This window comes from Ornithorhynchus anatinus, chromosome X2, assembly GCF_004115215.2.
Source record: "Ornithorhynchus anatinus isolate Pmale09 chromosome X2, mOrnAna1.pri.v4, whole genome shotgun sequence".
Classification (NCBI taxonomy): Eukaryota; Metazoa; Chordata; class Mammalia; order Monotremata; family Ornithorhynchidae; genus Ornithorhynchus; species Ornithorhynchus anatinus.
Window position 1 is genome coordinate 3,467,041 of NC_041750.1, and position 26,653 is coordinate 3,493,693.

The following is a 26,653-nucleotide window of genomic DNA, read 5'->3' on the forward strand; positions in this document are numbered from 1 at the left end:
CGACGACCGGCCGGGACGGGAGGGTCCCAACGCGCTTGTCCAGGGCCGACAAGGGCGCGCCGCGATGACGAACGGATTGTTTTCAAAGGACGTGGGTTTTCTTCTTCCCTCCGCGGAGCGGGGGCGCGTCCCGGAAGGCCTCCCCCCCCCCGCGCTGCGTCACGTGGGCGCGCCCTCCTCCTCGGCGGGGACTACAACTCCCAGAAGCCTCCGGGGCGCGGTAGGCCGCAGCCTGGCCCGGGCCTGAGGCGACGGCGACGCCGACATGGCGACGGGGATGGGCAGTGAGTGAGGGCCGCCGGATCGGGTCGGGGGGCTCGGGGAAGGCTCCCCTCGGACGGTCTGGGGGCTTCGGGGCGGCTGCCGAAGGACAGAGTCGACGGCAGCAAGGGGGGAGAGCCTCCAAATCGATCATTCAGCCAGTCATTCATTCAGCCAGTCATTCATTCATCCATCCCTATCGCATTTATTACCCCTTTTTTTTTTAACACTCACGATGTGTAGCAATCGCCGATTCTTTTTATCTTCAAAGCTCCTAACGCCCCACCGCAGCTTGGGTTGGGCCATCTGGCCTCCCCCATTTTCAACCGGAAGTCCGTCGTCGGGCCGGGCTGGTCCTTCTCTGTTGCCCCGTTGGACGGTCCAAGCGCTTAGTACAGTGCTTTGCACAGCGTAGGCGCCCGGTAAATAGGATGGGGGTGAATGAAGGAATTAGGGGGGTGATGCCTGGCTACTTGTTTTGTTTTGCTGCCCTTCTCCCCCCCCCCCCTTCTAGGCCGTGAGCCCGTTGTTGGGCAGGGATTTGTCCCTATCTATTGCCCAGTTGGACGGTTCAAGCGCTTAGCACAGTGCTCTGCACACAGTAAGCGCGCAGTAAATAGGGTGGAATGAATGATAGATGTGGTGCCTGGCTACTTGTTTACTTGTTCTGTTTTGCTGCCCTTCTTCCCCCCTTCTAGGCCGTGAGCCCGTTGTTGGGCAGGGATTTGTCTCTCTTGCCCAGTTGGACGGTCCAAGCGCTTAATACAGTGCTCTGCACAGGGTAAACGCGCAGTAAATAGGATGGAATGAATGAATTATGGTGGTGATGCCTGGCTACTTGTTTTGTTTTGCTGTCCTTTTCCCGCCTTTCTAGGCCGTGAGCCCGTTGTTGGGCAGGGATTTGGCTCTCTCTGTTGCCCAGTTGGACGGGCCGAGCGCTTAGCACAGTGCTCTGCACACAGTAAGCGCTCAGTAAATAGGATGGAATGAATTATGGTGGTGATGCCTGGCTACTTGTTTTGTTTTGCTGTCCTTCTTCCCCTCTTCTAGGTCGCGAGCCCGTTGTTGGGCAGGGATTTGTCCCTCTCTGTTGCCCAATTGGACGGGCCGAGCGCTTAGCACAGTGCTCTGCACACAGTAAGCGCCCAGTAAATAGGATGGAATGAATGATAGACGTGATGCCTGGCTACTTGTTTTGCTTTGCTGTCCTTCTCCCCCCTTTTAGACTGGGAGCCCGTTATTGGGCAGGAATTTGTCTCTCTCTGTTGCCCAATTGGACAGTCCAAGCGCTTAGCACAGTGCTCTGCACAGAGTAAGCGCTCAGTAAATAGGGTAGAATGAATGAATGAATTATGGTGGTGATCCCTGGCTACTTGTTTTGCTGTCCTTTTCCCCTGTCTAGGCCGTGAGCCCGTTGTTGGGCAGGGATTTGGCTCTCTCTGTTGCCCGGTTGTATTTTCCAAGCGCTTAGTACAGTGCTTTGCACACAGTAAGTGCTCAATAAATAGGACGGAATGAATGATAGATGGATGCCTGTCTACTTGTTTCGTTTCGCCGCCCTTCTCTCCCCTTCTAGGCCGTGAGCCCGTTGTTGGGCAGGGATTTGTCCCTATCTATTGCCCAGTTGGACGGTCCAAGCGCTTAGCACAGTGCTCTGCACACAGTAAGCGCTCAATAAGTACGATGGAATGAATGAATAATGGAGTGGTGCCTGTCTACTTGTTTTGTCTTGCTGTCCGTCTCCCCTTAATCCAAAAGCTCCTTGAGGACAGGGATAGTTTCTTCTGAGTGAGTTGTGTCTGGCCCAGCGTGTAGTTCAGTGCTTTGCTTACAGCAGACTAGAAGCTCTTTTTTTTTCCCTGAGATATTTGTTAAGTGCTTACTGTGTGGCAGGCACTATATTAGACTGTAAGCCCGTCAGTGGGCAGAGACCGTCTCTATCTGTTGCCGATTTGTCCATTCCGAGCGCTTAGTACGGTGCTGTGCACGGAGTAAGCGCTCAATGAATACTATTGAATGAATTGAATGAATTAAGCACCGGGTAGATAGAAGCTAATCGGGTGGGACACGGTCTTAATCATTATTATTATCATTATTATTATCATCCGGTCTGGTGCATCCCTCCAACACCTCGCACTCGCAGCGAGGGCTTCAGGCGTCTGGAGAGGCCCAGCTTCCTTCGGCGAGTAGCTCGCCTTGGGCGGGAAACGTGTCTTAATGTCTTAATTATGCCGCTCAAAATAAAATGTGCTTAATTATGTTGTAATAATAATGACGATGGTCTTCGTCAAGGGCTTACTATGTGCCAAGCACCGTTCTAAGCGCTGAGCCCCGTCGTACCCTCCCAAGCGCTTAACAGAGTGCGGGTCACGAACGCCGCCGGGGAAAAAACTAGAGGCGGAACGGGAGGAAGGTGATGGGGCGCGGGGTGTTTAGCCCAGTGTGTATGGCTAAGCCTCCCGCTCTCTTTTCAGAACACAAGCTCCTGACCACCGGCCCCACCGAACCATGGTCCATCCGCGAGAAGTTGTGCCTGGCCTCGTCGGTCATGAGGAGCGGAGACCAGAACTGGTAAGAGCCCCGGGACAGCCGCCGCCCGCTTCTCTCGGGGGGGCGCCTGGGCGGATCCCACTGCAGCGCTCAGTACAGAGCTCTGCACGCAGTAAGCGCTCGGTGCCACTGGCTGACCGGCTTCCATCGTTAATACGAGTCGCTATTGAATATTCCGTATAATACGTCGGGAGGGGGACGGGTCGTTCTTATTAGGTCTTATTAGGAGAATGTTATTACTATGCCGTTGATCCCCGTCTGCTTGTCTTGTTGTCTGCCTCCCCCCTTCTAATAATGATAATAATAGCGTGGGTATTTGTTAAGCGCTTACTATGTGCAGAGCGCTGCTGTAAGCGCCGGGGTAGCTACGGCGTAATCAGCTTGTCCCACGTGAGGCTCACAGCCTTCATCCCCGTTTTACAGATGAGGGAACTGAGGCCCAGAGAAGCCAAGCGATTTGCCCACGGTCACCCAGCTGACAAGGGGCAGGGCCGGGATTCGAACCCGTGACCCCTGACTCCCAAGCCCGGGCCCGTCCCACTGAGCCACGCGGCTTCTAGACCGTGAGCCCGCCGTCGGGCGGGGATCGTCTCTATCCGTCGGCGGATTGAACTTTCCAAGCGTTCAGTACGGCGCTCGGCACATAGGAAGCGCTCAGTAAATACGACGGAGTGAGTGAACGGTGCCTGGTGCGTAGTAAGCGCTTAATAAATGCCATTCCAAAAAGGGGAGCCGACAGGTCCCCGTCTCTGTGGATCCACCCCCGGATTCGTTCGTTCACTCGTCCAGTCGTATTTATTGAACGTTGTATATCGGATTTTGGATCTTCTGAGCGGTACGGTATATCATATCAAATGTCGAATCGCATTTACTAGCGGCCGGCAGTCAGTCGGTCGTATCTGTCGAGCGTTGTTATTATTCTTGTCCGCCGCGGGATCGCCTGATAAATACAGTCGAATGAATCGCGGGCGAGTCGCTTCACCGGGCCTCGGTTTTCTTGTCTGCAAGATGGGGATTAAGACCGATTCCCCATGTGGGACGGGGACCGCGCCCAACCCGATGATCCCGTATCCACCCCAGCGCCAGGCACACAGTAAGCGCTCAAGAAGTACGGCGGTACTCGCGAGTCGCCGTGCGCCGTGCTCCGCTCGGGGGTAGGTAGCGCTCGGATCTAACGCCGGGCCCGCCCTTCACAGAGGTAGAGAGAGCCAGCCGGTCTCTCGTGCCCATTTTACAGATGAAGAAACCGAGGGCCCGAGAAGTGAAGGCGGCTTGTCCCCGGCCTCCCACGCAGGTCGGTGGCCGAGCTGGGATCAAGATCCCGGGCCCGCCGCCGGCCGGCCGCGGGCCCTCGCCACCGGGGCCCTCCGTCTCCCGCCGGGACATCTTGCCCGCCCCGGCCCTCGCCCCGGCGTGACCCTCCCGTCCCATCTGAGGGTCGGGCCGGGCGGGGCTTCGAAACCAGTCCTCTCTTTCCCTCCCGCACAGGGTGTCGGTCAGCCGAGCCATCAAACCCTTCGCCGAGCCCGGCCGGCCCCCGGACTGGTTCTCCCAGAAAGTAAGTTTCCGAGCCGAGAGTTTACGGCGGGGGAGGTCTCGTTCTGCCTCAGCCTCCCCCTAGCCCCTGGCCTCCAGCCTCCAGGCACGGGGAGTCTTCGGTCTTTCAGTTGTCCAAGCTGAGAAACGCCCGTGGGGCCCCGAGGACCTCCTCCGGGAGCCTCAGAAGGGTCCGGGGGTTGTCGCTCTCTCCAGGGTGCCGGTGGCCCACCCCCCCGCCGAAAAGAAACAGTCCTTCGCCCTCCGTCCAGGAGGTCAGGGGTCCCTCCCCCCGGAGCCGGGGCGCGTGGGGCCCCCGGCTTCTCAGCTCGCGTGTCTTTTCCGCAGCACTGCGCCTCCCAGTACTCGGAGTCCCTGGAGACCACCGAGACCCCAAGTGAGTGCTCCCAACACCCCACCCGCCCCCCCCCCAAGCCCGGGAATTTTCCGGGAGCCGTCGGGTGAGGGGGGCGTCCGTCCGTCGGAGCCCCCCACGCCGCCGAGAGACGCGGACGGCGTCCCGGATGCCGGCCCGTAGCCGAGGAGGGAGGAGTCAGGGCGGGAAGGGTCAGGAACGCGGGTCCGAGCGGAGGGAGCGGGCGGCGGGGGGCCGGCCGGGGGTCGTGCCCGCCGACGCGAGGGCCGACCCCCGCAGGCGGAAGCGGGGCGAGAAGGGCGGGGTGGTGGAGACGGTGGAAGACGTCATCGTGCGGAAACTGACGGCCGAGAGAGTGGAGGAGCTGAAGAAGATGATCAGGGAGACCCAGGAGAAGTACAGGTGCCCGTTCCGGGGGGGGCGCGGGGGAGACCGAGGGACCGCCGGGGCCCGGGACCCCCGAGCCAGTCGCCCCCCGGCCTCTCCCCCGAGGTCCGTTGGCCGGTTCCGGAGCGGGCCGGCCCGGGAGCCCGCCGGTTCCGTCCGGCAGAGGTGGGTTCGGCCAAGGGACCGAGGACACCGGGATGACTCTTGAGGCGGCAGGGTGGCCCAGCGGAAAGAGACCGGGACTCACGGGACCCGGGTTCGAGTCCCGGCTCCGCCGTCGGCCCGCCGGGTGAGCCGGGCCGAGTCACCCTACCCGTGCGGACCTCAGTTTCCTCATCTGCGCAGCGGGCGTAAAATAGGTCAGGGGTCCCTCGTGGGGCCGAGACCCCTTCTCGGTTCTTGACCCCCCACCTCGACTCTTAGCGTGTAGCGAGTGCTTGACGGACAGCGTAATTACGAACGGTGCCGTCGGCCGGTGATGAGGGATAGTCGAGTCCTCACCGCGGGGTCATTCTGGTGGGCTGGAGGTCTCGACAGTCTACTGCCCGGGGGCGGGGGCGGGGGGGGGGGGTCACAAGTCAGCGTTCAGTGAGACAGATACTTGGTCGAGGCGGAGTGAACGCATGCGGCACCCCGTTCCCCGGGAAAGCGGGTGAAAGGCTCGTGCCGGGCTCTTCTCCCTCTGACCCTCAAGGCAACTGAAGAGAGACGCAGAACTGATCCAGGCCGGTCACTTGGACGGGAGGTTGGACGAGCTGGTCAACGACATCGCCGTGTGAGTTAGAGGTCGCTCTCCCCCCTCCCGCCCCCTCCCTCTCCGTCCCAGAGACGCGCGGAGCGGGGAGGCGGCCCGTGGCCCGAAACCCCCCGAAGGCCGGGCTCCTCGGACGGAGCCCCGGGTCCGGCCGATGGGATGCGGCCTCTGTGCCGGAAGGAAATCCCAACGAGGACCGCCCCCCTCCCCGGCTTGCGCGGGGCCGGGGGGCCGGGGGCGACTCCGGTTACCGGGGGATGTCTCTCGCTCCGCAGGAAGAAGAAACTGGAGGAGGAGGAGGCCGAAGTGAGGAGGAAGGCTACCGACGCGGCCTACCAGGGTGAGCGTCGCGGGTGCCGGGGGTCTCGGGGCCGGAGCCTCAGGTGGCCCGGGCCCCACGGGGCTGTCTCGACCCCTGTTAGTTGAGCGGGGGGGCTCCGTCGGGGGCGGAACGGGTTAATCGGAGCAGACCCTCCCCACCCCTCGCGGGGCTCGCCGCCGAGGGCGGGGAAGACGGGCCCGGAGCCCCGCCGGCCGGTATTCGGAAAGGCGAGTGACGAGTAAATGTAAAAGGCAGTGACGACCCGAAGAGCGGCGTGAGAATCGGGAGGGTCCTCGGACCCGGTCCGGGAGCCCGGCCTCTACAGAGAGCGGCGGGTCGGTCCTCAGGGAGTCCGGCGGTGAAATCGCTCAATCCGGGGTATTGATTGCACGCTCGCTGTGTGTGGAGGATGGTACTGAGGGCCCGGGAGCGTTCGGTACGGCGGCATTTAGCGGAAACGTTTCCTGAGGACCGCCGGCCAGGCAGACGGAAGGGGCCCCCCAAAGAAGTGGAACCCCCCTCCCCGTTCGTCATCGCCAGCCGGGGACCGAGCGCTTAGAGAGAGAGAGAGAGAGAGAGAGAGAGAGAGCCACCCTACGGGTTTAAATGAGACCCCGCTAACGGTGAAATCCTCCTCCGCCCGCGTCTGTGGCTGAAACGGCCGACGCCGTCCAAAAACCGCCCCCGTCACGTAGTCGCGCTTAACGTTTTCTCTCCTGCCCCTCGTCAGAGACGGGGACCGGGACGGGGACCGGGTCCGACCCGATCAACTGGTGTCTCCCCCCGGCGCTTAGAACGGTGCTTGGCCCGTAGCGTGTGCTTCACGAGGACCGTGATTATCACGATTACCGTCGTGGCGGTGGCTATCGGCACGTGCCCCGGGAGGGAGCGGGAGGCGGGGCCGGGGTTTGGTGGCGGGAAGGAGAAGGGGGGCCGGCGGCACCCCTCGAGCCGGCTCACGCCGTCCCCTCGCCCGTTTCAGCCCGCCAGGCGGTCAAGACGCCCCCCCGGAGACTGCCGAGCGTCACGGTGCGGTCCCCCGCCGGCTCCGCCTCCCCGGGAGGCGAATGCCCGCTGGGGGAGTTGGCCGCGTCGGCCGCGGAGGAGGGCGGCTCTGGGGTAAGGGGGTCCGCCGCCCACCCCGGGCAACGGCCCGGGGGGACGGGCGCCCGGCCCCGAGGCACCTCTCGGCCCGGAAGCCCGGGTCCTTTGTGCCCTTGGGCCCCGGGCTGGGTCGGGGGGCTTCCCGGGAAGGGAGACGGAGGCAGGGGGGAGAGAGTCCCCGCTCCCGGGAGCCAGCGGGAGAGAGGCGGGGAGACGGGCGGCGGCCGGCCCGGGGACCCGGGGTCCGGAACGGAGTCGTTCGGCGGAACCGGCCGAGCCCCCGCCGTGGGCGTGGCGCCGCGTCGAGCACCCGGGGGAAGGCAGCCGGGAGACCGGGCCGGCCGGAGACCGTGCGGTTAGAGAAGGGGACCCACGCGGGAGTCGCGGGCGGGGGTCCGCGCGGCGGCGGGGACCCTCCCCGGCCCCTGCCGGCCCAACCCGGCCTCTCCCCCGCCCTTCAGGTGACCCCCGGGACCCTGCCGAGCGCCCCGGCCGCCTCGGGTCCCGGGGGTCCCGACACCCCTCCCCCGGGCTCGGCCCCCTCGGACGCTCCGGCCACCCCGGGCGCGGACGACCCCTCTCAGAAGAAGACGGTGGGCCCCAAGGCCACCCCGCCACCCTCCCCGCTGCTCTCCGAGCTCCTGAAGAAGGGCAGCCTGCTGCCCACCAGCCCCAGACTGGTACGGAGGCACCGGCGGTTCGGGGCTTTGCCGGGGCCGGAGGGAAGGACAAGCGAGACCCTCCCCCCCGCCCCCCGAAATGCAAGCGCGGCTGTCTGGAGCAGAACAGGAGAGAGCGGTCAGGGCCCTCGGGTCCCGGGAGCTGCCCCCGTCCCCCGAGGGGGGGGCCCGTTCCCTGGCCTGGCGGAGGAGGTGGGCGCCCGGGTTGGGGCCCGTCGCCCTCGCCGCCTCAGCGGAGGGAGGGGACGCGGCGCGGGGAGGGCGCGGCCGGTCTCCCCCGGGCAGTCCCGGCGGAGCCGCCAGCCCCCGTCTCTCCCCGGCAGGTGGCCGAGAGCGAGGCGGCCGCGTCTTCCGGCCACTTGAGTAGCCCCGGCGTCCTCCTGGAGGTCGGCGGCGGAGTCGTCCCCGGCCTCCCCGGCGGGGAGATGCCGCCCACGCCCGGCGCCATCCCCGCCTCTCCCGCCGCCTCCGGTGAGTCTGGGGGCTCTTCCCTGCCGGGGGTCTCCGAGGCGGGACCTGGGGGGCGGGGGGGCGTCCCCGGGAGCGGGGCCCGAAGGGACCGACCGAAGGGCGGGCTAGAGGGGACTCGCCGTGCCCCGCCGAGGCCGAGCGTCCTCCCTCACCGGCCTCCCCCCGCCCCGCGTCCCCATCCGCCCCCTAGGTGCTCCCACGCTGTCCCGGCTCTTAGAGGCCGGCCCCTCGCAGTTCAGCGTGCCCCTCGCCTCTTTCGCCGCCTCCGCCGAGCCTCCCGCCAAGCACGTGCCGCTCCCCGGGGATCCCGGGCCCCAGGCGGCCGTCGTCCTGCAGGCCCCGCCCTCCGCGCCGCCCGCCGCCGTGCCCGAGAGCGGCGCCCCGGGTGGGTCCCCGGCTGGGAGACGGGAGGGCCCCCCTCCCCGGCGGGGGGCGGGGGCGGGCCCGGGGCCGGGAGGCGGGGGGCTGACGTGCGCCCCGCGCCTCCCCCCGCCACCCAGCGAGCCGGCCCGAGACCCGGCCGCCCCTCGAGGCCGTCGGCGAGCGGCACACGGTGACCGTCTCCGTGGACAGCAGCGAGATCTCCATGATCATCAACTCCATCAAGGAGGAGTGCTTCCGGGCCGGGGCCGCCGAGCCCCCCGGCGGGTCCCGGGCCCCCGGCGTGGGCGGCCGGGAGGACCTGGACCTGGCCCAGAAGATGGACATAGCCGTCTCCTACACCGGCGAGGAGCTGGACTTCGAGACCGTCGGGGACATCATCGCCATCATCGAGGACAAGGTGACGGTCCCCGCCCGCCCAGCCCCTTCCTCCGCCCCCGCCGGCCCGCCCGGCCCCCCCCCCCCCCGGTGACCCCGGCCCGCGTGTCCCGGGACAGGTGGACGACCATCCGGAGGTGCTGGACGTGGCGGCCGTGGAGGCGGCCCTGTCCTTCTGCGAGGAGAACGACGACCCCCAGTCGCTGTCGGGCCCGTGGGAGCACTCCATCCGGCCCGAGCCCCCCGCCCCCGCCCCGCCCACGGACGGCACCGTCACGGTCAAGCAGGAGAGGCTGGACCCGGAGGAGCCGGAGGGCGAGGCCGGGCGGGCCCCGGCGGACCCCGGGGAGCCCGGCCCCGAGATCAAGGCGGAGCCGGCCGAGCCCGCGCGGGACCGCCTCGGCCCCGACGGGGCGGCCGGGCCGGAGCCGCCGGACCTCGGGCCCCGGGACCCGGGCGGGGAGGCCGGCCTCGGCGACGGCCCCCACGCGGACGTTCTCCGGGGGAAGGGCGACGACGCTCCGCGCCCGACCGTGAAGACCGAGGTGGGCGGAGGGCGCGGGGGCTGGGCGGCCGGGCGGGGGGAGGGCCGGCTCTCCGCCCCGAACCCCTTCCTCGGGACGCCGGTCCCGCGGGCTCATCTCCTCCCCCTTCCAGGCCTCCCCCGAGGGCGACCCGTCCCCGCCGTCCGGCCCCCGCCCCGGCGAAGACCCGACGGGGCCCGAGCCCCGGCACGAGTTCCAGCTGGCGGGTACTGAGGGAGGCGGGCGGGGCGGGAGGCCGGGGGGAGCCGAGCGAGGGGGCGGGGAAGCCCCCCGGGGAGAAGGGGCGGAGGACCTCCACACACGCGGCGTCTCCTCGGCAGATCCGTTGAAAGAAGAGTCGGGGGCGGTGTTCGGAAGCCAGATGAAGGTACCGACCTCCCCGACCCGCCCTCCCGCCGCCCCTCCTCCCCTTCGACCCCCGGAAGCCCCACCCCCCCGGGGCCGCGCGGCTCGAGCGGCGTGACCGCCCGGCGCTCCCCCCCCCGGCCCGTCCGCAGGATGCCCCCGGCGAGGACGAGGACGAGGACGGGGCCAGCGAGGCGCCCAGCCTGGAGGAGCCCAAGGAGGAAGACCCGGGAGAGGGCTACCTGTCCGAGATGGACAACGAGCCCCCCGTGAGCGAGAGCGAGGACGGCTTCAGCGTCCACAACGCGGCGCTCCAGTCGCACGCCCTGGCCGACTCCATCCCCAGCAGCCCCGCCTCCTCCCAGTTGTGAGTGTCCGCCCGGGGCCGGGGGGACCGACCCCCCCCCCCCCCGCCTCCCCGCCCCCGCCCCGTTGGGCTCACGGCCCCTCCCCTCTCCTCAGCTCCGTCTGTAGCGAGGACCAGGAGGCCATTCAGGCGCAGAAGATTTGGAAGAAGGCCATCATGCTGGTGTGGAGGGCGGCGGCCAACCACAGGTGAGCGAGCGGGCCGGGGCCGGCCCCCCCGCCCGGGGGAGGGGCGCGAGCTGAACCGGGCCGTCCCGTCCCCGCGCAGGTACGCCAACGTCTTCCTGCAGCCCGTCACGGACGACATAGCCCCCGGCTACCACAGCATCGTGCAGAGGTGAGCCGGCCCACCTTCGGTCTGCGGTCCGTTCCCTTTTCGCGGCGCCCGTCGAGCGCCCGGCGCGCGCCAGGCACCGTCCTGAGCTCGGGGGGAGGAGCGAGGTTGGCCGCGTCCCCTGCTCACGGTCTGTCGGGGGAGACCCACGGTAACGGAAATAGATCACACCGGGTGCGGGCCACCGAACCGGGTGCCGGGACGGAGGATCCCCAAGGGGGAGTTAATCGCGGCCTCCGCCTCTCGGAGGGGAGGGCCGCCGGGGGTGACGCCGACGCTTCCAGCTCCTCGCCGGACGGCATCGGCGGGGTCCCGGGGGCCGGACGCGGGGCCCCTCCGACGGCGTCTCGCCTCCAAAAGTCACCGACGGCCAGCCGTGGCCACCCCGGAGGCTTCGGGGTGCCGGAGCGGGCGCGGGGCCCTCCGCCGGCCGGTCGGGGGGCTCTCGGGGTCCTCTCGGGGGCGGCCACGCCCCCCGTGGTCTCCCGGAGCCGGGAGCCGGGCGCCCGCCGGCGGCTCGGGAGTGGCAGGGAGGGCCCCGGCCCCCTGACCCCCGACCCTCCGGCGCCGCGCCTCCAGACCGATGGACCTGTCGACCATCAAAAAGAACATCGAGAACGGGCTGATCCGGACCACCGCCGAGTTCCAGCGGGACATCATGCTCATGTTCCAGAACGCCGTCATGTACAACAGCTCCGACCACGACGTCTACCACATGGCCGTGGAGATGCAGCGGGACGTCCTGGAGCAGATCCAGGTGAGGCCGCGGGGGCCCCCCGGGGAAGCGGCGGGGCCCGGCGGAGAGGGAACGGGCCCCAGAGGCCGCGGGACCCGGGCGCTGATCCCGAGCCCCGCCACTCGCCTGCCGGTCGCGTCGCCGCTCTGGGCCTCGGTTTCCTCATCCGTACGTTGGGGATAAAAATCCCCGCTCTCCCCCCCGTCCCTCTCAGACCGGAGGTCCCGGTGGAAAGGGATCTGTAGCCGATCCGCTTCTGTCGAAGCGGCGTGGCCCAGCGGGGAAAGCAGCGTGGCTCGATGGAATGAGCCCAGACCTGGGAGGCGGAGGACCCGGGTTCCAATCCCGCCTCCGCCCCGAGCCTGCTGTGCGACTCGCTCGGCTTCCCCGGGCCTCATTTCCCGCAAAATCGTGCGGAGAAGCAGCGTGGCCTGGCGGATAGAGCCCGGGCCCGGGAGTCGGAAGGATCTGGGCTCTGATTCCGCCTCTGCCGCTCGCCTGCTCTGTGACCTCCGGCAAGTCACTTCGCTTCTGGGCCTCGGTTCCCTCCTCTGTAACGTGGGAATTAAGATTGGGAGCCCCACGCGGAACGGGGATAGGGGCAACCTGATGATCCTAGAACAGCGCCTGGCCCGTGGTAAGCGTTTAACGTGTGCCGTTAAAAAAAAAAAGGGGGGGGAGGGGGATTCACTCCCCGTTCTCTCTCCCTCCGACTGTAAACCCCGGGTGGGACCCGATCCCCTCGTGTCTGCCGCAGCGCTTAGAGTAAACCTAGCGCATAGCCAGCGCCGAACGAACTCCCCGGTTATTATCGGTGAAGCCCGTCACCCAGCGCGTGCTAACGAACGTCCCCGACTTTTCCCGTCGTCATTTTGGGGCTCTCGGGGCTCCGAGGCCCGGTCCCTCGGGGTCGCCTCCGTCTGGGTGACGGATGTCTCGGAGGGTCTCGCTCCCATCGCCCCAGGCAGCCGGGTGGGCTTCCTCTCGGCAGAACCCTAGAGTCCCTCTTCCAAAGACGGTTCGTCTCTTTCAAACGGCATCCGTTAAGCGCTTACTAGGTACTAAGCCCCGTACAGAGAGTTCCTGCCGCACCTCCGCCCCGTGCCCGGGGGTCGAGTGACGGGCTGGAGACCTCGGGCTCTGTCGGGTTCTGCAGTTCGGGGACACGGGCCGCTGGCGGGGAGCAAGGAGGGAGAGGGGGCCGGGGGGGGGGGGGGGCCGGGGGGAGCCGTTCCGAACCAGATGCGCCATCGGCACCGGCGGGATTTGCTGAGCTCTTTCTTACCGGGTGCAGAGCACTCCGCTAAGCACTTGGGAGAGGACGGTTCAACGGGGTCGGTAGACGTCCCCGGTGCACGCGGGTATTTAGCCGAAGAGGTAAGTGACCGGTCCAGAATACGGAGAAACCAAGAAAGGTTTACCGGGGCCTCGCTAGGAAAGCGGCGTGGCCGGTCGGAGAGAATACAGGCCCGGGGCGTCAAAGGAGTCGGGTTCCAATCCGCCACGCGACCGTGGGCAGGTGACTTCCCTCCTCTGGGCCTCCGTGAGTAAAATGGGAACTAAATCCTCTTCACGCCAACCGAAGACCCCGCGCGTGTCTATCCTGGAGCTTCCCCGACGCCGTGTGGCCTGGCGGACAGAACCCTGGCCTGGGAGTCAGAAGGATCCGGGTTCTAACTCTGGACCCGCCACTTATTAATAATAATAGTGATAATTATATTTGTTAAGCGCTTAGGTGCCAAGATGAGGTTGTCCCACTTGGGGCTCACGGCCTTAACCCCTGTTTTACAGATGAGGCAACCGAGGCGCGGAGATGTTAAGCGACCGGCCCAAGGTCACACGGCAGACAGGCGGCGGAGGGCTGCTGCGCGACTTCGGGAAAGTCACTTCGCCGCGCCTCAGTTCCCTCATCCGTAAAACGAGGATTAAGACCGTGAGCCCCGTGTGGGACGGAGACTGTGCCCAACCTGATTATCTTGTATCTGCCCCGGCGCTCGGTTCAGTGCCCGGCGCGTAGTGGGCGCTTAACGAATACCACAATAACCGTTGTCATTACGTAGTACGGTGGCCGGCGCCTAGCGGGTGCTTGACGAGCACCATTTAAAGGGGGGAGAAAAGGCAGGGGCGGGGGCCTCCGGATCGGCCGGATCCGAGCCCGGGTCGGCGTCGGCCGGGGTCGGCTCGCCCGCCCGGACCCCGTCCTCCCTCCCCCACCCGCCCGCTCGACCCTCGACCTCTGCCCCGCAGCAATTCCTGGCCACGCAGCTGATCATGCAGACGTCCGAGTCCGGCATCAGCGCCAAGAGCCTGAGGGGGAGGGATTCCCACCCGCAACAGGACGCCCTCCGAGAAGGTGAGGGACCGGGCGGGGCGGGCGGGACGCCGCCCCCGGCCCCGGGCCGGCCCTCGGGGGGGCTCTCGGAAAAACCCCCGACGTCCTTCCCGCGGAGCGTGTCGTCGCCCGCCCCCCGCCGGACCCCGAAGAAGCCGGGGGTGCCTGGCAGCGCCTCGGGAGCGGCCCCGGAGCGGAGAGGGCGGGCCACGGGCCGGCTCCCCGGATCCGTCTCCCGGGCTCCTTCCTCCCGGTGCCCCGGCGGCGGCCGCGCCGTCCCCGGGGCCGGGGCTCCGGCCGCCCGGCGGTCCCGTGGAACCTGATCGGCGTCTGTCTGTCTGTCTGTCTGTGTGTGTGTCTGTCCGTTTGTCCTCTGACAGGACAGTGTCCCCATGGGCTCTCCTGCCTTCCTTCTCTCTCTCTTTGTAAGTATTGAACGGCGGGCGCGGGCGCCCCGAGCCCCGCCCGGCCGGCCTCGGCCCGGGCTCCGGTGCCCGGCCGCCGCCTTTCCTCTGCCGCTTTCCTGTCCGTGTGCATGTGTGCGTCGGGGGCCGGCTCGGTGGCGGGGGGGGGGCGGGGGCCGCCCCGCGGGCCGAGGGGGGCGGCCCCGGCGGGTGGGCGTCGTTCTCTCTCTCGCTCTCTGTCTCCCCTCCGTCCTCCCCCGCCCGCCCGCGCCCGGCGGGCCGCTGCTCCCGGAGACGGCCGCGCCCGGGCGGAGGCGGCGCCCGCCGCTCGGGGTCAGCGAGCCCGGGGTCGCCGGCCCCGGACGTGCCCGCCCCGGAACGGCGAGCGGTCGCCGCCCCCCTCGGCCCCGTCCTGCCCGTCGGAGGACGCTGGTCCGGGTCGGCTTGCCCCCCCCCCCCCCGACCCCGCCGCCCTTCCTGCTCCCCGCGGCGGCCCGTGTCCCCCAGCTGGGAGCGGAGGATTTTACGGGCCCCGGGCCTTTAGGGACCGAGACCCCTCCGGCCCCTCAGAGAGAGCGGGCCCGCCCGCCGCCACCTCCCCCGAGGCCCCGGCCCCGGCCGCCCGGCGCGGGAGATCCGGGCCGGTCCCGTGCCGCCGGCCGGCCGGCCGCCCGGGCGCGGGCCCGCTCTGTGGGATCGGCCCTCTGACCTTTCCGTATCGAAGACAGCCAGATATGAACAGGAGAAGGAGCTGGGCTCCAGGGACAGGAGGAGATGCAAAGAAGCTTTCCCATGATTGATTGGCCTCCGCGCTCCCAGAAGGCAGCGGTCGGGAGGTGCTAGGGAGCTAGTGCCAGGGTCAGTCGGCAGGAAGGGCCCCTCTTAGAGGGGCCGACAGATGGACAGGTATGTTAGCCGAGAGTCTCGCCCTTCCCCGCCCCCTCCCCCCCCACCCGACTCTTCCCCGACGCCCCCTCCCCGCCTCCCCCGCCCCACGTAGGGATCCCGGGAGCGGTGGTGGGGTGGGGCCGGGCCGGGAGGGCCCGGCCGCCTTTCACGCCCTCACGTCCGCACACGCACGCACGGTGAAAACGATGTCGGCCGCCCGGGCCCCCCGCCTCTCCGCATGCCCCCTCGCACCCCGAGCCTCCGGCCGCCCTCCGGGAGGACCGGGGAGCGCCTCGCCCCTTCGGACCTCGTGGCCGACGTGGTTGGTTCTCGGGATGCCCCCCCCCCGTCTCCCCTTCCCCTCCCTGCCCCCCCCCCCGCCCCGTCCCCTCCCGTCCCCCGCTCCTCCGCCCTCCCTCACAGGCCCTTCTCTTTCTGCCTGTCACTCAGGACGGGGGTACCAGAGGGCGGCGCTGCGCCATCGAGGCGGACATGAAGATGAAGAAGTGAGGCCTCCCCCCGCCCGCCTCCCTCCCGCCCCCCCCCCCCGCCCCCAAAAGGCGTGAAGACCCCCGACCCCGGGGACCACGGGGCGGGCCGCGCCGGCCGGCGGAGAGGCGAGGCCGCCCGGCTGCCCGTTTTAGGGCGGAGGCGGCGGGCCCGGCGCCGGAGGCCCGCGGAATTTTTTAACCTGTAAAGCGCACGCGCGGAAACAATAAATTCCGGAAGGAAGACCCCGCCCTCCCCGCGTCCTCGTTCCTTGTCTCGGGGAGCCTCCGGGCCGGAGAGAAAGCCGGCTCCCCGGCTTTCGGGGGAGACGTCTGCGCCCGTCACACCCATCAGAATGTAAGCTCCCGGAGGGCAGGGACCGGCTCTCCTCTGGGCTCCGTCTTCCCAGGCGGTGAGGACGGAGCACCGCGAGCCGCAGATGACGCCGCCTCTTCAGCTGGGCCGTAGCGGGCGGGAGGGCGGACGCACGCGGAGCTCCGCCGGGGACCGAGCCCCGGGGGTCCGCCCGGAGAGGTGGCGGCATTTGAAGCGGGCGGGTTGGCGGGCTAGGCCGGTCGTTCGTTTTCTCGCCCTCGGTCTGCGGTGTCCCCTTTTCCTTGCCTCTCTGCGGGTGTAGGGGAGCCCCCTCTCCCCTCTCCGGTACGGTCGCCGCCTCGTGTGTGTCCCCTGTGGCTTGTGGATGGATCCGTGGTTGGAAGATCGGACCGCTCGCTTTGTGGGAAAAAAACCCGAAACCCGGTTACCCGGTGTCCCGTGTCGGTTCTCATCTCGGCTCCTTGTCCCCGATGCCCGTTCGCCGTTGGGACGAGGACGCGTTGTCGGTGGTGGTTTGCGATGGTTTCGGTGTCTCAGTGGACTGCCTCGCGTCTTCCTCGCGCATCTTCGCTTCTTATTCCTGTGCCTACTCACTCGTCCCGTTGCCCTTTCAGGAGCGATTTTTGACCTCCTGGACGTCTCCGACCCTTTCCGCCTCTCTGGAAAAGCGTTGACGTCTTGTCTCCCCTCTTAGACCGTTAGCTCCCTGAAGGCGGCCGTCGCGCCTTCTCACCCTCCTGGAGTCTCCCGGGCGCTCCGTACGACGCCGTGTCCGTAGGCGTTGCCCAGTAAGAGCCGTTGACTGATCGCTCGATCGCTCGATTGCCCGATTTGCCCCCCAAAGACGCCGAAAACGTTTAAATCCCGGCAGTACTTTCGAGATGCTTCTCGGAGGGTGAGTTCCTTTGACTCGCGTTTCCGTCCCCGCTTCCGGCCTTTTCCGTCCCGACCCGGTCGTCGATCTTCCACCGGCATTAACGCTTGGGCTTCCCCGGGTCTCCGAGCCCGCCCGCCGCCTTGCCGGATCCCCCGTCGGAGACCCTCCCCGGGGGAGCGTTTCGGGGAAGTGGATGGTTTTGAGCTAACTCCGCTCTCTTTTCCTCCCTCTCCGAGCACCGCCTAACCCGGGCGAGTCGACTTATCGTAACCGGCGGTAGACTAAGCGTGCGTGGTTCTGTTTAACCTGCTCTCTCCTCCTTTCCGGCACCAGCTCTTAGTACAGCGAGCTCCGTCCTCCGGCCGCGGGGTAATCCGTCTAATCCCCCCCCCCCCCCCCGCTCTCCCCAGGTGGACCGCGAGGACGTGGAGCCGTACGCCGGGCGAGACGATCGCCGCCGGTCCGAGTCGCCCCTCGGCTCGCGGGACCCCGGCCCGGCCCGGGCCCCGGGCCGCTGGAGGGAGGTGGAAGAGCCGGGCGGTGAGGATCCCGAGAGGAGTAGCCCCGAGAGAGGGGGCGGCCCTCTGGGGCTGAGCGACCCCGAGGCGGACGGGGGAAGCGGGAAGGAGTTCCGGGAAGAGGGGCGGCGCCGCCGTCGGAACGTCCTCCAGTTCCTCTCTGAGGTAGGGTGCTCCGCCAACAATAATAACTGGGGTGTTCGTTAAGCGCCTACCGTGCGTACTAAGCTCTGGGGTAGATGCGAGACCATCAGGTCGGACCCAGTCCCTGTCCCCGGCGGGGCTCTCGGTCTTCATCCCCGTTTTCCGGATGAGGGAACTGAGGCCCAGGAAGGGGAAGTGACTCGCCCAGGGTCGCCCGGCGGACGAGTGGCGCGGCCGGGATCGGAACCCGGGTCCTCCGGCTCCCGGGCTTTAAGAGCTAGGCCACGGGGCGGGCGGGCTCTCCCTCCTCCGTCCCGTGGCCCTGGCAACCGGGTCTCCCTCCTACGTCTCTCCTCCCCCCCCCCCCCCCCCCCCCCCCCACGACTCTGAGCTGGTCGTGGGCAAGGAATGTCCGTTTATCGTTCTCTCGTCCTCTCCCCGCGGCACGGTACGGCGCCCCGCGCACGGTAAGCGCTCCGTCGACCCGACGGACCGACCGACCGCCCGAGGAGCTGTCGTTGCAGGTGGCCTACCTGATGGAGCCTCTGTGCATCGGTGGCGAGGGAGCCGCTCACGGGGGCGGGGCCCGGCCGGGTCGCGGCCCCCCCGAAGGGAGCGACGCCCGCGAGGCGGGCGGGGAGGCCCGAGAGCCGCCCCCCGGAGCCGCCGGACCGGGGACCCCGCGAGAGGCCGACGGAGGAGCGGGCCCGCAGGTGAACGGGGGCTTAACGGAGTCCCGGGGGGGCTTCCCATCCGCCCGGCCTCCGGGGCGGCGGCTGGAACCTGGCGGGGGGCGGCGGGCGACCCCGCGGAGGCCAAAACCGCGCCGGGGGGCGGGCCGGGCGGGGGGCGGGCCCGCCGCCGCACGGATACGTCACCGCCGACCGAGTCCCGGACCCCGTCTGCGAGGCCGCCGGCCCGCCCAACCGGGCCGGGGTCCCCCCCCCCCCCCCCCGGGGCCGGCCCCCGGAACCCCGCCCCGATCCCCCACCCTGAACCCCTCCGTGTCCCCCGACCGCCCCAGGGCAGCGGCCGGCAGGAGCACGGGGAGCCAGACGCGGAGGAGGGTCCGGCCGGGCTCCCGGCCGGTGGGCCCGGCGATGGCGCCGCCGTCGCCGCCGCCGGCCCGGCCAGGGCCCCCCTGGACTTCTTCTTCGGCAGCGGCACCGCCGCCTCGCGACGGTGAGTCCCAGCGGCCCCCCCGGGGGGGACGGTGGGCCGCCCGGCGACGTCGCCGAATCGCGGAACCCGTCGCGGGGCGAGGCTCCCTCGCGTGGCGACGGGCCGGATCGCCACCGCCCCCCCCCTCGGGCCGTGGGTGTGAGGGACGGGCGGGGGGCTAGGACGGGGGAGGGTGGGGGCCCGGGGGTCTGGTGAGGAGAGCGGCGGCAGGTGGAGTTGGGGCGGAGGAAAATGGCTCCCGCCAGGCCTCCCGCCACCTCCCCCGCGTCCTCCGCCAGCCCCGGCCCCGCACGGGCCAGGCCCCGGCCAGGAGGGCGGCCGCGGGAATTGCCTTTCCCCGCTGGTCTCGGCCCCGCTCCCACGGGCGTGCTTCCCGGAGCGGGGGCTTTCCCCGGCGCCGTTGGGATCCGGACGGGTTACGGAGGGGAGCGGGCGGGGCGAGACGCTGGCGTTTGAAGGGGGAAGGGACCACCCCCACGCTTCTCGGGGTGTTTCTTGAGCACCTACCGTGTGGAGGACTCCCAGCTAAGAGCCTGAGAGTGCAGCGGAGCGGATAGGTGCGATCCCTGCCCTCGAGAAGCTGACGGGCTGGCTTTCGTCCCTTTTCTGCACGAATGTCCTCTCCCCACCTCCCACTCCGCCTCTGAATACTCTTATTTGGTAGTCACCCCAACACTCGGTTCAGTCCTGAGAAGGCAACAGGCCTTCCCACCTACCCGCCTTCCTACCTCCTCCGTCCCCCCATCCCCGTCGGCACTCTGGTCCCTTAAGGAACCGGACTGTTTAAGGATAATAATAATAATAATGTTGGTATCTGTTAAGCGCTTACTATGCGCAGGGCACTGCTCTAAGCGCCGGGGGAGATACGGGGTCATCGGGCCGTCCCACGTGAGGCTCGCGGTCAATCCCCATTTTCCAGACGAGGTAACCGAGGCACAGAGAAGTGAAGTGACTTGCCCACGGTCACACAGCTGACGGGGGGCAGAGCCGGGAGTCGAACCCGTGACCCCTGACTCCGAAGCCCGGGCCCTTTCCGCTGAGCCGCGCCGCTTCCCAAATTACCGGAGGAACCAAATAACGTGTCCCCGATTTACTCGCGTTAACGCCTCCCTCCGCGGACTCTAAAGCTCGTCGTGGGCGGGGAACATCTGTAATGTACCCTCTCGAGCACTTAGTGTACTGAGGTGCCCGTAGTAGGCGCTCGGTAAGTGCGATCGATTGATTGAGGCAGGAGGTTTATTCAGATTCAAGTTAGAACCCGGGTTCCAACCACCCCAATATAACAATAGGATTATAACAACCGTGACTAAAGCAATCCACAACGACTGGATCTCCGAGTTAGGTTGCTCAGGGCCTCGCCAAAGAAGGCGTTGGACGGCAGAGGTGGTAATTTGGAGACGGATCTACGCCGTCCTTCCGAAAACGCAAATGTCATCGTCCTTGAGCGCTTACTATGTGCCGAGCCCCGTACTCGGCGCTTAGGGGAGTACGGTTCAGTTGGCAGACGCGTCCCCCGCCTGCGACGGGCTTTCCGTCTGGACGGGGAGGCGGTCAATACGGATACGTAATTTATCGTGCATCCGGGCCAGACGTCCAAGAGGACGGAAAGAGGGCCCGGCTTCGCCGTCACCGGCCAAGATCTTCGGACCGAAGAGTCTTGAATCAGGTTTTCAGAAAGCGGAGGCAATTCTCGTCCGAAGGGAGAGGGGCACTGAAGGGTTCGCCTGCTACGGAGCAGGAAAGAAAAAGGTGTTTCCTGTGCTATGCAACTGGGCCATAGGCGTTCCCTAACACTGCAAAACCACCTCAGTGCTTAGCACGTAGTAAACACCTAACAGGGACCACGATTATGATAGCAAGGGATTAGCAGAGCCCCATTCATATTAATTATCACCTAGTTGTTTGCCAGGGATTTCCTCTCTCTCGGGGAATTAGGGAAAAACCACGGCATGAGCAAACGATTGTGTCCGACCTGGTTAACTTGTACCTACCCCCCGCACTGAGTACAGGGCTTGGTACGTAGTAAGCGCCCAACAGACACCATTAAAACCAAAAAAAAAAAAAAAAGGAAAGGGTGTCGTGGGCTAATGGAGAGCGGATGGGACGTGGAGAAAATCGCCGGCTTTCTCCGCCGTCCTCCCCCTTCCTAGGACCGGCGGGAGCCGGGGTGATCCCGACCAGGACCACCTGCTCCTCAAGAAGACGCTTCTGCCCGTCTGGAAGATGATTGCCAGTCACAGGTGCGTGTCTAAGAGGCGGGTGCCCGGGAGAACTGACCTCGGCCCTTTTCTCAAGCAAACCCCCTCCCAGAACTAGACCTCGTAGAGGGCGACCGTTTAGGTACGGATCAAAGATGTTCCCTCGTGCGCCGAGAGGCCCGTCCCTCCCCGCGGGAAGTGAGTTCCGTCCTGAAGCTTCCGGGCTCTCACCTAGCCCGTTATTTTGTGTTGTTTTGGGGGTTTTTTGGGTATTCGTTAAGCACTTATCAGGGGCCAGGCACTGTTCTAGGCACTGGGCAAGGCGGTCAGGTTAAACACGGTCCATATCCCACGGGGGGCTCACAATCTCAATCCCCGTTTTAAAGATGAGGGAAGTGAGGAGCGGAGAAGCGAAGTGACGTCCAGTGGGGCAACGGGCTGGGTGCCTGGCACAACACCGTGATTATCATCATTATCATCGTTAAAACCCGATTGGCGTGAATCCACCCCAGGGCTTAGTACAGTGCCTGGCACATAGTAAATGCCTGACCACCGCCGTGATTATTATCATTATCATCGTTAAAACCCGATTGGCTTGAATCCACCCCAGTGCCTAGTACAGTGCCTGGCACATAGTAAACGCTCGACCAATTCCATGATTAACGTTATCATCCTTAAAACCCGATGGGCTTCCGTTACCGATTTGTCCATTCCAAGCGCTTAGTACAGTGCTCTGCACATAGTGAGCGCTCAGTAGATACCATTGAATGAACGAATGGTCCCCAGAATGGAGACCTCGCCCCCTTTTCCTGCCCCTCCCCATCCAGTTCCCGGGGCCGAGGCGAACCTCTCTGTCAGTCGTATTTATTGAGCGCTTAGTGGGTGCACAGCACTCTATTAAGCGCTTGGGAGGGTACAGTAGAACAGACACGTTCCCTCCCCACAAGAAGCTGAGTCTGGCGGGGGGGGGGAGACGGACATCAATAGGAAGAAATCACAGAGACGGACCCAGGTGCTGCGGGGCTGGGGCTCCGGGGTGGGGCGGGGGGTTGTTGAATAAAGGGAGCAAGACGGGGCAGCCCTCCCGTGACACCCCCGACCCCCGACAGGTTCAGCAGTCCGTTTCTAAAGCCGGTGTCAGACCGGCAGGCCCCGGGGTACAAGGACGTGGTGAAAAGGTGAGTGGACACCCCCCCCGCCCCCGGCCCCGTCCCCCCGTGCCTCTCTCTCAGCGCTCTGGTCCCCAGTCCCCAGCTGGCACCCTATCCCCGCCTTTAAAACCCTCCCGAACCCCCTCCTCCGGGAAGCCCGCCCCGATCCCGTCCCCCCCCACCCCTCGACACTTTGGTTGAGGTGGCGTCGTTCGCCAGTGCCGGGCGCTGTACCCGTGCCGCTCCCCGATCCACCCGCCCTCCCCCGTCCTCGCCGGCCCCCCAGCCGGATCCCCGCCGTTACCAGCCGCCCCCTCCCGCCGCCGCTCTTCGTAAACCCCTTGCGTCTGCCCGGCTCGATGGCGGCGAGCCCCTCGAGGCCAGGGATTGGGTTCCGGCACTCGCCCGGTGCCCGGTCCACACCCCCGAACGCCCCGGAGGTGAGCGTGGGAATCTTTTCGCTCCGGGTCTTCCTCAGGGGACCCGATCTGTGTCCTCTACCGGATATCTGGTAAGTCTGAGTTTCTCCTCATAGTCATGAGCAGAGCACGTAGTAAGCGCTCAACAAATACCATCATTATTTCGCCTCCCCCGGCACCCTCTTGGGGTGCCCTCCTCACCGCCCCCGTCTGCTCTATTCCCAAGTTTCCCCTCGGGTCGTGGGCGCCGAGCGGGAGTCGGTGAAGAGAACCACGGCGAGCCTAGGGACGCTCTGCCCGCATTGGCCCGTTTCTCTTCGGAAAGCGTCTGGAGAAACCGCAGAGGGGAAGATCAAAAGGCGCAGAGGAGGTTTCGTATGAGTGGACCAGGCCTCCGCCTCTCGAGTTGATCCTAACGGTCCTTTTTCCGGTCTCCTTCTTGATGGAGAAATAGTTTGCGTTCTTCCACCGTCCTTGAAGCTGCCCGGAAAAAATCGATGAATCCCTCCGTGGTGTTTACCGAGCGCTTACTGGGTGCAGAGCACGGTGCCGAGCGCTTGGGAGAGCGCAATACCACAGATTTAACCGGCACGTTCCCGTAACGCGCTTACAGTCCGCGGTCTCGTTCTGGGCCGAGCCCCCTGCCCGCCCTAAAAGGCCATTTACTTCAGAGAAGCGGCGTGGCTCGGTGGAAAGAGCCCGGGCTGGGGAGTCGGAGGTCATGGGTTCGAATCCCGGATCTGCCCCTCGTCAGCTGGGTGACTGTGGGCGAGTCACTTCACTTCTCTGGGCCTCAGTGACCTCATCTGGAAAATGGGGATCAACTGGGAGCCTCGCGTGGGACAACCTGATGACCCTCTATCCGCCCCAGCGCTTAGAACAGTGCTCTGCACGTAGCACTCAACAAACACCAACATTATTATTTACTCCAGGGAGTCTTCCCCGAGTAAACTCCTCCTTGCTCCTCCTCTCTTTACCGAGCGCTCCGTACAGCACTCCGCACGCAGTAAGCGCTTGATAAATACCATCCATTTCACGGTCGTGCATCTCGACCGCCTCAGCGCTCTGGGATTTATCCCCTCACCTGTGACTATGATTACCGAGGTACTGGGGAAGCACTCACCGTGTGCCAAGCGCTGTTCAGAGCATCGGGACAGATGCCAGTCGATCGGGGCGGACACAGTCCCCGTCCCTCTTGGGGCTCGCTATCTAAGTAGGAGGGAGAAAAGGCGCTGAATCCCATTTTACAACTGAGGAAACTGAGGCCCGGAGAAGTAAGGCGGCCTGCCCGAGGTCACCCAGCCGGCAAGCGGCGGAGCCGGGATGAGCCCCCACGTCCGGGCTCTTTAAAACGTTAATAATGTTGGTATCTGTTAAGCGCTTACTCTGTGCAGGGCACTGTTCTAAGCGCTGGGGGAGATCCAGGGGGATCAGGTCGTCCCACGTGAGGCTCACGGTTAATCCCCATTTTCCAGATGAGGTCACTGAGGCACAGAGAAGTGAAGTGACTCGCCCACAGTCACACAGCCGACAAGGGGCAGAGCCGGGAGTCGAACCCATGACCTCTGGCTCCCAAGCCCGGGCTCTTTCCAGTGAACCACGCCGCTTCTCTTTCCACTAGGCCGCACTGCCTCTCTACTGTTTTGTCGTTTCCGCTCTGGCTTCGGGGTGGGGAGGATTGTCTCCTTTAATGCCCGGTGCCCTTTGGGTCGCGTTCTTCGTGACACCGAACTCTCCCAAGCTCTTAGCGCGGTGCTCGGCACACAGTAAGCGTTCGGTAGATGCGACTGAACGAACGGATGGATTGGATCGTAACCTCCAGGAGGGCGAGCTGCCCCTAAGGGACGACCGCCACGGTCAGTCGGCGGTATTTATGGAGCGCTTCGTGCGGAGCACTGTACTGCGCGCCGGGGAGAGTCCAAGACGGAAGGAGCGGGAGGGGCCCCGGAAGAGTCGCTCGAGCCCCCGTAGCCCCCGAACTCGGAGGGGAGGACGGGGTGTCGGAGAGGGCCCGTCCTCCCCCGCGGCCCGGTGCAGTTGACGCCGGTCGCCCCGGGCCTCCCGCAGACCCATGGACCTGACCAGCCTGAAGAGGAGCCTGTCCAAGGGGCGGATCGGCAGCGCGGCCCAGTTCCAGAGGGACCTCATGCTCATGTTCCTCAACGCCGTCATGTACAACGCCGCCGACCACCACGTCTACCGTATGGCCGTGGACATGCAGAGGGAGGTCCTGGAGCAGATCCAGGTACCGGGACGGCGGGGGACGGGGCCCGGGAAGCAGAAGGTCGTGGGTGCCGATCGCGGCTCCGCCCCTCGTCTGCCGCGAGACCTTGGGGGAGCCGCTTCCCTCCTCTGCGCCTCGGTTTCCCCCCCACCCGGAAAATGGGGACCGAGGCCGTGAGCCCCCCGCGGACGGGGACTGCGTCCTCTCTGATTTGTCCACCCCGGCGCTTGGCACGGCGCCTGGCACGTAGCGAGCCCTCGACAGATACCTTTCCCGGTGGTGTTATCCGTAAGATGGGGTTTGAGACGGGGAGCTCCACGGGGGACAGGGACTGGGCTCCTACGATGATAATTACAGTACCTGTTAAGCACCTACTGGGTCGGTCGTATTTGCGGAGCACTGTACTGAGAGGTTGGGAGAGTACAGTGTAACAGAGGTGGTAGACACGTTCCCCTCCCACGGCGAGTCTAGACGGGGAGACGGATGCTGATAAATACATTACGGATACGGTGTCCGTGGGGCTGGGTGGGGGGGGGGGGTGAGTAGAGGGTGCGAATCCAAGCGCCGGGGTGACACGGAAGGGAGTGGGGACGGAGGAAACGAGGACCTGGTCGGGAAAGGCCTCTCAGAGGAGAGGTGCCTTCGAGAAGGCTCTGAAGGAGGGAGGGTAAGTTGTCCTCCGGATATGAGGAGGGAGGGCGGTCCGGGCCGGGGCCAGGATGCGGGCCAGAGGTCGGCGCTGAGGTTGAGCCGGTAGGGTGGCGTTAGGGGAGTGAAGTGTGCGGGCTGGGCTGTAGTAGGAAATCAGGGACGTGAGGTAAGAGGGGGCAAAGATGATTGAGCGTTTCATTGGTTCAGTTGGATTTATTGAGCACTTACTACGTACAGAGCACTGTACTAAGCGCTTGGAATGTACAGTTCGGCAACAGATAGAGACAGGCCCTGCCCACCGACGGGCTCACGGTCTGGGAGGGGGGAGACGGACAAAAACAAGACATCATAATCTCGATAGATAGAATCGAGGGGATGGACACCCTATTAACAAAATAAATAGCTGTAAAGCCGAAGGCGAGGAGGTTCTGGGTGGGAGCGGGAGGGGACAGGAGACTCCTGGGGGGGGGGGCAGACAGTGAGGGGTGTCACCAGTCGCCCCCCACCAGAGTCCTGGAACCCAAGGCGGGTCTCGCCAGACTCCTGAGAGAAGCCCGCGAAACCCCAGAGGCGGAACCGGCCGGGCTCGCCCGGGTCCGACTCTGTCCCGTCCCCAGGCCTCCTCTCCCTAATCCCAGGGGGTGAAATCGAGCAGCTGGACGGGTCTCACCTGAGAGATCCCTTCCTAAAGGTCTCCACCATAGCCCCAGGAGGGGAAGAAATGACACACTGCGGTCAGATTAATAATAATAAAAATAATGTTAGCATTCAAGTGCTTACTATGTGCAGAGCACTGTTCTAAGCGCTGGGGGAGATTACCGTCTCACCTGGACTGCAAACTCATTTTGGGCAGGAACCTTTCTGTGAATTCTGTTGTACTGTTAGTAGAGTGTTCTGCGTATAGAAAGTGCTCGATAGATGCCATCGATCGATCGGATTAACGCCATTAGGACCGAGCAATCTTTCGACTTAGGGTATCGATTAAGCGCCTTCCACGGGCCGCAGTTCCATCAGATCCGTCTGATCTTTCGGCAGGTGCTGAGTATCTGGCTGGACCGGCAGAGAGAGATGAGTGGCCTTGACTAAATCCTCTCCCTCCAGAGCTGGGAGAGCCAACTTAATCCCAGCGCCCGCCCGGGGCCCTTCGGGTCCCGGGCGGGCGGCCTTCTACCTCACCCCTTAAATACGGCGGAATGAACCAGAGATGACCAAAGTCGTATTTCCTAGATGACCGAAGTCAGATTTCCTGCCCAACCCACCGACTGAATGTTTTCCAGAAACTTAAATAAATGTTTGTTGAAGAAAGGGGTTGTC

General features: G+C 65.8%; 2 protein-coding genes across 2 annotated transcripts; both read left to right on the forward strand.

The window, feature by feature from the left end:
* Positions 1 to 6: 6 nt before the first annotated feature.
* Positions 7 to 15,689, forward strand: BRD8 (bromodomain containing 8). The gene is given in 23 exon segments (XM_029052621.2): positions 7 to 284; positions 2,736 to 2,832; positions 4,300 to 4,369; positions 4,696 to 4,748; positions 5,003 to 5,125; positions 5,805 to 5,885; positions 6,140 to 6,204; positions 7,169 to 7,305; positions 7,752 to 7,970; positions 8,294 to 8,441; positions 8,632 to 8,826; positions 8,942 to 9,222; positions 9,320 to 9,745; positions 9,858 to 9,951; positions 10,066 to 10,112; positions 10,243 to 10,457; positions 10,553 to 10,645; positions 10,725 to 10,793; positions 11,370 to 11,547; positions 13,774 to 13,869; positions 13,871 to 13,879; positions 14,239 to 14,283; positions 15,601 to 15,689. Coding segments are annotated over 23 exon segments (2,820 nt in total). The 5' UTR covers positions 7 to 265; the 3' UTR covers positions 15,661 to 15,689.
* A 2,361-nt stretch (positions 15,690 to 18,050) lies between these two features.
* LOC120638105 (bromodomain-containing protein 8-like) lies at positions 18,051 to 26,644 on the forward strand. The gene is made up of 6 exons (XM_039910570.1): positions 18,051 to 18,227; positions 18,539 to 18,696; positions 20,847 to 20,936; positions 22,004 to 22,072; positions 24,532 to 24,709; positions 26,375 to 26,644. Exons 1-6 carry the CDS (start codon positions 18,051 to 18,053, stop codon positions 26,423 to 26,425), a joined length of 723 nt encoding a protein of 240 aa, XP_039766504.1. The 3' UTR covers positions 26,426 to 26,644.
* The last annotated feature ends 9 nt before the right edge of the window (positions 26,645 to 26,653 follow it).

Bases quoted from the DNA above. Each gene is read 5' to 3' on its own strand.
- LOC120638105 (XM_039910570.1), top strand. From the start codon at position 18,051: ATGGAGCCTCTGTGCATCGGTGGCGAGGGAGCCGCTCACGGGGGCGGG. The intron at 18,697-20,846 runs GTGAGTCCCAGC...CCCCCTTCCTAG, and splicing joins GGCACCGCCGCCTCGCGACG to GACCGGCGGGAGCCGGGGTG. The intron at 22,073-24,531 runs GTGAGTGGACAC...GGCCTCCCGCAG, and splicing joins TACAAGGACGTGGTGAAAAG to ACCCATGGACCTGACCAGCC.